This window comes from Morus notabilis, unplaced genomic scaffold (genome assembly GCF_000414095.1).
Source record: "Morus notabilis unplaced genomic scaffold, ASM41409v2 Scaffold2224, whole genome shotgun sequence".
NCBI classification, from domain to species: domain Eukaryota; kingdom Viridiplantae; phylum Streptophyta; class Magnoliopsida; order Rosales; family Moraceae; genus Morus; species Morus notabilis.
The window spans coordinates 303,063-311,713 of NW_010367012.1; the positions used below are offsets into that span (position 1 = coordinate 303,063).

At 35.1% G+C, this 8,651-nt stretch overlaps 1 protein-coding gene across 1 annotated transcript; it reads left to right on the forward strand.

The window, feature by feature from the left end:
* Positions 1-1,793: 1,793 nt before the first annotated feature.
* On the forward strand, positions 1,794-8,404 carry LOC21411381 (putative pentatricopeptide repeat-containing protein At1g74580). The gene is made up of 4 exons (XM_024174465.1): positions 1,794-3,423; positions 3,462-3,673; positions 6,464-6,543; positions 6,643-8,404. Exons 1-4 carry the CDS (start codon positions 1,949-1,951, stop codon positions 8,347-8,349), a joined length of 3,474 nt encoding a protein of 1,157 aa, XP_024030233.1. The 5' UTR covers positions 1,794-1,948; the 3' UTR covers positions 8,350-8,404.
* The last annotated feature ends 247 nt before the right edge of the window (positions 8,405-8,651 follow it).

An 8,651-nucleotide genomic window follows, 5' to 3' on the forward strand; every position in this document is an offset into this window, starting at 1 on the left:
ATGATTCTTGATTTTTACGTTTAAAATTTAAACTTTTTGTGAGAGAAAAATATTATAGCAGAATCAATAATTTGAGTTTAAGTATATGAAATAAACATGCTATAAAAGCTTGTGTTTGTTGGCCATGTTTGTTCATATTAATAGATAATACAAATAAGAAATTCACCACCCCGAGCTTAACTGATAGATCCATTATCATGACACGTGGCGTGGAAGTAAGGATATAAATATTGCGATGCTCTTTTGAAATTAATTACATGATAAATAACTTTTTTTTGTTTAAAACAAATATGATTTAGTATGATGGATGCAAAAAGTTTTTTTTTTTTTTTTTGTTTCTAAGTAATATATAAAAAAAAACACTCACTCAACGTCTTAAGAGAAGAATCTATTAAGACAAATAAGTGGGATAATGAAGGAAACCTGATTCATATTTTGTAAACTAACAATCATGGACCCCTCAAGTTACAGCACCCATCTATATTCGAAAGGCTCGACTAAGAGGCATAATTGCAGCCTCATTATAAACGAAGGGAATAATCCCTGATTAATGAGAGAGAGCCTTAATAGGTCATCCCATCATGTCACCACCACCGGTGGTGGATGCTAACTACAAGTGTTTTAACTTATATTTATCGCAGACAACTGATTTGTGTAGAATCAACTAAGACAAGTATGAAAAAGATTCAAATTCAAATTTTACATTCTTCCTGAGAAACCCACATTTGAAATGAAGCTTCTCATAAACTTGAAGTGAAGGCTAATAACAAAGAATTAAGCACACCAACTTAAGAAAAATAAAAACCATAAATGAAAAAAAAAACAAATCATTGACTTTCTTGCCAAATCTCCATATGAAAAACATTAAAAAAAGGGAACTATTGACATGAATTTCTTTTTATTCAAATTTTTTTATGAGAGAAAAATTCTACAATCATGATTTGGATTTGAATACATACTCTAAATAACGCCTTATCGATTGGAATGACTATTTTCCTTTAGAAAGAAATAAATAGCTTTTTTATATTAAATAATTGAAAGCAAATTGAAGATTACTTCAAAATATTTTTAAAATATGTTATCTACTTCATTTTTAGACGAGTAATTTCTTAAGTTCTTTAATTAGTGATAATTTGGTCCGTACTCTTTTAATTCTGACAAAAAATACCCTAAAATTGTTTGAGATTAGAGGTGAAAATTAAAGACTGCCAGGTTCGGGCTCGGCAATTTACATGAAAATTTTGGACCTGGTCTTGTAGTGAAGAATCTTAGAGAGATGATGAGGTTGCGATGACGTCAAAGAAGGTAGGAGAGAGAGAGTTTGGAGAGAGAGAAATGGAGGATGCACAAGGAAAGAAAAGAAAAATGGTATGGAGGAGAGATCACGAGAGAAGTCGAGGAGACAACCCAAAATTTTTTCCTTATTTAGAATGTGTTCTTTTCACAATTTAAATCTCAATTTAAACTTTTTTATTATGTGAGAGAAAATACTATAATAAAAAAATTTAAATTTAAATTTTTATGAGACAAATAACTGTAATAAAAAAAATTAAATTGTAATTTATCCTGTATACTAAATAATATAATCACGATTTTATTAATATGAAAATTCTACTACTCTCATAATATTTAAAAGTTTGGCTATATTCAAACTTGCTATAAAACTGCTATATGTGTAAGAGCCTTTTTTTTTTTTTTTAACCAACAACGATATAATTGAATCCGAAATCTTACCCCAAAAAATCTATTTAAAAGAAAAAAAGGTGTTGTCGGTTATACCATGAACTTTGCCGTTTCTCACTCTCCTTCATCGCATGCTTGGACTGGCCACCAAAACCCCTTTTCTCAGATCTAAACCTTATTTGCTTCTTCCTTGCCCCCAGATCTGAGAATATCAAAATCTATCTTCAGAACCATTTACTATTCGTCTCTGAAATTTGTCGAAAAGATGTTGAAGATTCAGGCAAGTCGATCTAAACCCAACTTCTTTGCTTTTTTGAATGGCGTTGGATTTGAACGTACGTCTTTTACTTGTTCTGCTTCTTATTTTGCTCTGTTTAAGAATAATTTTATAGCTCACATTCATTGCAAATCCTCTCCAAAAGGCGGCAACAGAACCAAAATACACAATACCCATTTCGAGAATTTTAATGTTGAAGCTGCTTTGGATTCCTTTCCGAGGATGCTCCGAACACGTCCTCTTCCTTCTATTGTGGCCTTCACTCAATTGTTGGGTAAACTCGTCAGAACCAAACATTATTCTCTTGTTATTTATATGTTTAAGCAAATGGTTATGCAAGGAATCAAGCCTGATGATTACACTCTAAGCACTCTGATGAATTGCTTCTGTCATTTGAACCAAATGCCCTCCAGTTTGTGTGTTCTTGGGAATTTTATTAAATCCGGTCATAAACCCGACACTGTGACCATGAGTACTCTGATCAAGGGGTTTTTCCTCGAGGGTAAGGTTGCTGAAGCAGAAGAGTGCTTTAACAAACTGAAGAAGGGAGGTTGTAAACCTGATGTGATTACTTATTCCATATTGCTCGATGGGAATTGTAAGATGGGAAACAGTGTTGCGGCTATTCTCTTGCTTAAAAAGATGGAAAGAGAAGAGAACTGCAAGCCGAACGTTGTTTCTTACAGCACAGTTATTGACGGCCTTTGCAAGGAAGGGCTACTTGCTCATGCTTTGGACCTCTTCTCCATAATGATTAAAAAAGGCGTTGTTCCAAATGTTGTTACGTACAGCACCTTGATTCATGGGGTGTGCGTGATAGGGAAATTGGAAGAAGCTATGATGTTATTTAATGGAATGGTCGACCGTAATATCTACCCTGACGTACGAATTTATAACATCTTGATCGATGCTTTTTGCAAAGAAGGAAGGGTCGCGGAGGCGCAAGACGTGATAGAAAGTATGATTGAAAGAGGCATCAAGCCAAATGTTGTGACGTATACTTCACTCATGGACGGCTATTGTTTGCGAGGTAAAATTGATGACGCAAGAAAAGTGCTTGATGCGATGATTGAAAATGGTTGTGAAAGTGATGCATATAGTTATAGCATTTTGATAAGCGGATATTGTAAGAGGAGGATGATAGATGAGGCTCTTAGGTTGTTTGAAGAAATGACATCTAAGGGATTAGTTGCGAATGTTGTTACTTATAGCTCTCTTATTGATGGTCTGTGTAAATTAGGGAGAACTTGCCATGCTCGCGATCTGCTTCACGAGATGCACGCTGTTGGGCAGCCACTAGATATCCAAACATATGCTATTTTACTCAATGGCTTGTGTAAAAATGGAGAGCTTGAAGAGGCAATAATTTTGGTTCAAGATATGGAGGCATGCTCAAAGCTGGAAATCTTGCATCTGCAACGGATCTCTTTTTCAAATTACCATCTAAAGGCTTACAATATGATGTGAGGACTTACACCATAATGATCGATGGACTTCTTAGAGGAGGTCTCGTAGCTGAAGGTCTTAGTTTGCACAAGGAAATGGAAGAGAAAGGATGCCCTCCTGACAATTGCACTTACAATTTAATGATCCGGGGCCTTGTTCGCAATGATGAGATATCAAGAGCATTGCAGTTTAAGGATGAAATGGTGGCAAAGGGTTTCTCTGGAGACGCTTCAACTTATGAGTTGTTTGTCGATTTGGTCGCTAAAGGTAAATTAGATCCTTCCTTGCAGTTAGTGGCACAAAAGAGTGTATAAGTTATGTTATTTTACTATGGGAAGATCAATATATTGAACTCCTTTTTTCAATTTATTTTTGTTTACATGATTTGCATGAAGATGTTGTTCTTGTCTTATGCTCAAAAACTAACATTGGAGTTGTTCCTAGCTGAAGTGTGGTAAAAGCAGCATGTTGCGTTGATTAACTTGCCAAATTGTAAAGATTTGCTCAAAGGTTTTTTTAAGTTTTGCATCAGGTTTTTCTCCTTTGCTATACCATCATTAATTCTTATTCTTCAAATTAAATAGAATGACCTCAGTAGATATTGTAAAGCATTGTTAATTTTTATCAATAAAGGAATCTGTTATCTATCAATAAATAAATAGGCAAATAAAAATTAGTTCTTTGAATTAAAACGAATGACCCCAGTAGATGTTGTAAAGTACTGCATTGTTCTTTCCATGCATGCCAATTTCACTATTAAGGTATTTGAAGATAGAGACTCCAATGTTATTTGAAAATATTTTTTCTATTACTTGTGGCGACTTCTCATTATGTTTCCTTAGAAAGTATTCTTGTAGCATTCTACTTGTTATTCATGGTCAACTTTGTTATTAAAGACTTGTTTTCAGTGGGTGATCTCTCATTCTATCCACTGTTTCAAATGATAAACCATTGGAGCATTTTAGGCTCAAGTAAGCTCGGGTTTTCGTTTTCTTTACGGCAAGTTTGATCTTTTTGTTGTTTTCTACTGGCTTTGTTTTGTGGTTTGATTCTTGCGGCGATGAAGATATCTTAGCCCTGTACTTTTCCCATTGTTCATGGTTTTGAAGAAGTGTTTTACACTCAACTGGTGATTTGATCGAATTGCGAAATTCTTATTAGTTATGGATTTTTTTGCATGGTACGTATGTGAACCTGTTAGATAAATAAATATAGGCATAGAAGTTGCAGTTAATATAATGGTTAATATTGAAGTTGTAAATGGCATGGACAAATGGTCTTGTCTTGTGGTTCTAAAGGTCCTGGGTCTTAGACTAAACAGCAAATCAGCACACCAAGTAGAACCTCTCAAATTGCAGAAGAAATCCAAAATTGTATATCACTGTGGATTGATGCACATTTCAACTCCATGGTGCTGCCACAATACTTTCACTAACGGGATCTCACGATGACGCAGACTCTTTGGGTGCGTTTGGAATTGGTTCTAAAATTATTTTGTTTTCTGTATGAAAATAGAAATGAAAACGTTTTCATTTTCATTTTGGAATTATTTTTGAAATGTGTTTGGTAGTTTTATTCAGAGATTGATTTCAGTTTTAAAAAAAAAACTGAAACTGCGTTTGGTGGTTTAATTTTTGAAAACATGTAATAATATATTAAATAAATAATATTATTAAATATATTAAATAATAATATATTAAATAAATAATATTATTAAATATACTAAATAATAATATATTAAATTAATTAATTAAATAAACATGAATTTTTACATGAAAACTGCAGAGGAGAAAATGAAAACTGTGTTTTCAGTTTTGATTTTGAGAAAATGGGTCACCAAACACAATCTGTGAAGCGTTTTCATTTTTTGCTCCTCAGAAAACGTGAAAAAGTTTTCAAAAACGAAAACAAACACGTCCAATGGTTATCAATGGAATTTTCTCGTTAATATATTGTGACGGCGGCGGCGTCCGATGACTGACGATAGCCACCGAGCGAGGGAATCTCCGGCGACGTCTCTCTCTGCGTCCTTCATCTCCGGCGTCTTTCATCTCCTTCAGTCGGTGTTGATGTCGGAGTGGGGGAGGGGGCTGCTGTCGGGGGTGATGGGCAGTGGAGAAGAGAGAGAAGAAAAAAAAAATGAAAACCGTTTTTAGAAGAAGAAAACGAAAACGAGAAAACGGTTTTTTTTCATTTTCAGTTTTTCACAAAAAGACAAAAACGTTTTTGTTTTTATTTTTTGAAAAGTTTTGTGCCAAACATGTTTTTAGATCCAATTTTCATTTTTTAGCTTCGAAAAATGTGAAAAATGAAAATGAAAACAAAAACAAACAGGCTTTATTTTCTGATCAAGAATCTGAACGGGTGCCTCCTCGTATGACGCGTCATACTGTATTGGAACGTCAAACCACTGCACTAATGCTTCCGGCTCAGGTTGACATATCTGAAGCATGGAGACATGAAACACGTCATGCACGTGAGATAGTTTAGGCGGTAAAGCCAACCGATAAGCCACCACTCCGATTCGTTGCACGATCGGGAATGATCCCACATACCTTGGTGCAAGTTTCCCACATACCTTGGTGCACGTAGTGAGAAAAATTTCTTATTTGGAGTGTTCTTTTCACAATTTAAATCTCAAATCAAATTTTTTTATATGAGAAAAAATATTGTAATAAAAAAGTTGAATTTAAATTTTTATTAGACAAATAACTATATAAAAAAACTTAAATTGTGATTTATGTTATATACTAATTATTATAATCATGATTTTATTAATATCAAAATTCTACTACTCTCACAATATTTAAAAGTTTCGCTATATTCAAACTCTTCTATAAAACTGAAAGAGACCCCTTAAAAAAAAAAAAAAAAAAAAAAAAAACATATGTATGAATCCGTGATCTTACGTCAAAAATCTATTTAACAGAAAAAAATGTGTTGTCGTTTATACGATGAACTTTGCCGTTTCTCACTCTCTTACATCTCATGCTTGGACTGACCACCAAAACCCCTTTTCTCAGATCTAAACCTTATTTGCTTCCTCCTTGCCCCCAGATCTGAGAATATCAAAATCTATCTTCGGAACCATTTACTATTCGTCTCTGAAATTTGTCGAAAGGATGTTGAAGATTCAGGCAAGTCGATCTAAACCCAACTTCTTTGCTTTTTTAAATGGCCTTCGATTTGGACGTACGTCTTTTACTTGTTCTGCTTCTTCTTTTGCTCTGTTTAAGAATAATTTTGTAGCTCACATTCATTCCAAATCCTCTCCAAAAGACGGCCACAGAACCAAAATAAACAATACCCATTTCGAGGATTTGAATGTTGAAGCTGCTTTGGATTCCTTTCAGAGGATGCTCCGAACACGTCCTCTTCCTTCTGTTGTGACCTTCAATCAATTGTTGGGTAAACTCGTCAGAACCAAACATTATTCTCTTGTTATTTCTATGTTTAAGCAAATGGGTATGCAAGGAATCAAGCCTGATCATTACACTTTGAATTTTGTGATGAATTGCTTCTGTCATTTGAACCAAATGCCCTCCAGTTTGTGTGTTCTTGGAAATTTAATTAAATCCGGTTATAAACCAAACACGGTAACCATGAGTACTCTGATCAAGGGGTTTTTCCTCGAGGGTAAGGTTGCTGAAGCAGAAGAGTGCTTTAACAAACTGAAGAAGGGTGGCTGTAAGCCCAATGTGATTACTTTTTCCATATTGCTCGATGGGAATTGTAAGATGGGAAACAGTGTTGCAGCTATTCTCTTGCTTAAAAAGATGGAAAGAGAAGAGAATTGCAAGCCTAACGTTGTTTCTTACAACACTGTAATTGACGGCCTTTGCAAGGAAAGGCTACTTGCTCGTGCTTTGGACGTCTTTTCCATAATGATTAAAAAAGGCGTTGTTCCAAACGTTGTTACGTACAACACCTTGATTCATGGGGTGTGCGTGATAGGGAAATTGGAAGAAGCTATGAGGTTATTTAATGGAATAGTCGACCGTAATCTCTCTCCTAACCTACGAACTTATAGCATCTTGGTTGATGCTTTTTGCAAAAAAGGGAGGGTTTCCGAGGCGCAAGGTGTGATAGAAAGTATGATTGAAAGAGGCATTAAGCCAAATGTTGTGACGTATAATTCACTCATGGACGGCTATTGTTTGCGAGGTGAAATTGATGACGCAAGAAAAGTGCTTGATGTGATGATTGAAAATGGTTGTGAAAGTGACGTATATAGTTATAGCATTTTGATAAACGGATATTGTAAGAAGAGGATGATAGATGAGGCTCTGAGGCTGTTTGAAGAAATGACATCTAAGGGGTTAGTTGCGGATGTTGTTACTTATAACTCTCTTATCGATGGCCTGTGTAAATTTGGGAGAACTCGGCCTGCTCGCAATCTGCTTCACGAGATGCGCGCTGTTGGGCAGCCACCAAATATCCAAACATATGCTATTTTAGTCAATGGCTTGTGTAAAAATGGAGAGCTTGAGGAAGCAATAATTTTGGTTAAAGATATGGAAGAGATGAAATTATCTCTCAATATCGTGATTTACACTACTCTTATTGGAGGCATGCTCAGAGCTAGAAATCTTGCATCTGCAACGGATCTCTTTTTCAAATTACCATCTAAAGGCTTACAATATAATGCGACGACTTACAACATAATGATCGATGGACTTCTTAGAGGAGGTCTCGTTGCTGAAGCTCTTAATTTGCATAAGGAAATGGAAGAGAAAGGTTGCCCTCCTGACAATTGCACTTACAATCTAATGATCCGGGGTCTTGTTCATAACGATGAGATATCAAGAGCATTGCAGTTTAAGGATGAAATGGTGGCAAAGGGTTTCTTTGGAGACGTTTCAACTTGTGAGTTGTTTGTCGATTTGGTCGCTAAAGGTAAATTGGATCCTTCCTTGCAGTTAGTGGCGCAAAAGGGTGTATAAGTTATGTTATTTTACTATGGGAAGATCAATATATTGAACTCCTTTTTTCAGTTTATTTTTGTTTACATGATTTGCATGAAGATGTTGCTCATGAAGATGTTGCTCTTGTCTTATGCTCAAAAACTTAAACATTTGAGTTATTCCTGGCTGAAGTGTGGTAAAAGCAGCATGTTGCGTTGATTAGCTTGTCAAATTGCAAGGATCTGCTCAAAGGTTTTTTTTAAGTTTTGCATCAGGTTTTTCTCCTTTGCTATACCATCATTAATTCTTATTCTTCAAATTAAATTGAATGACCTCAGTAG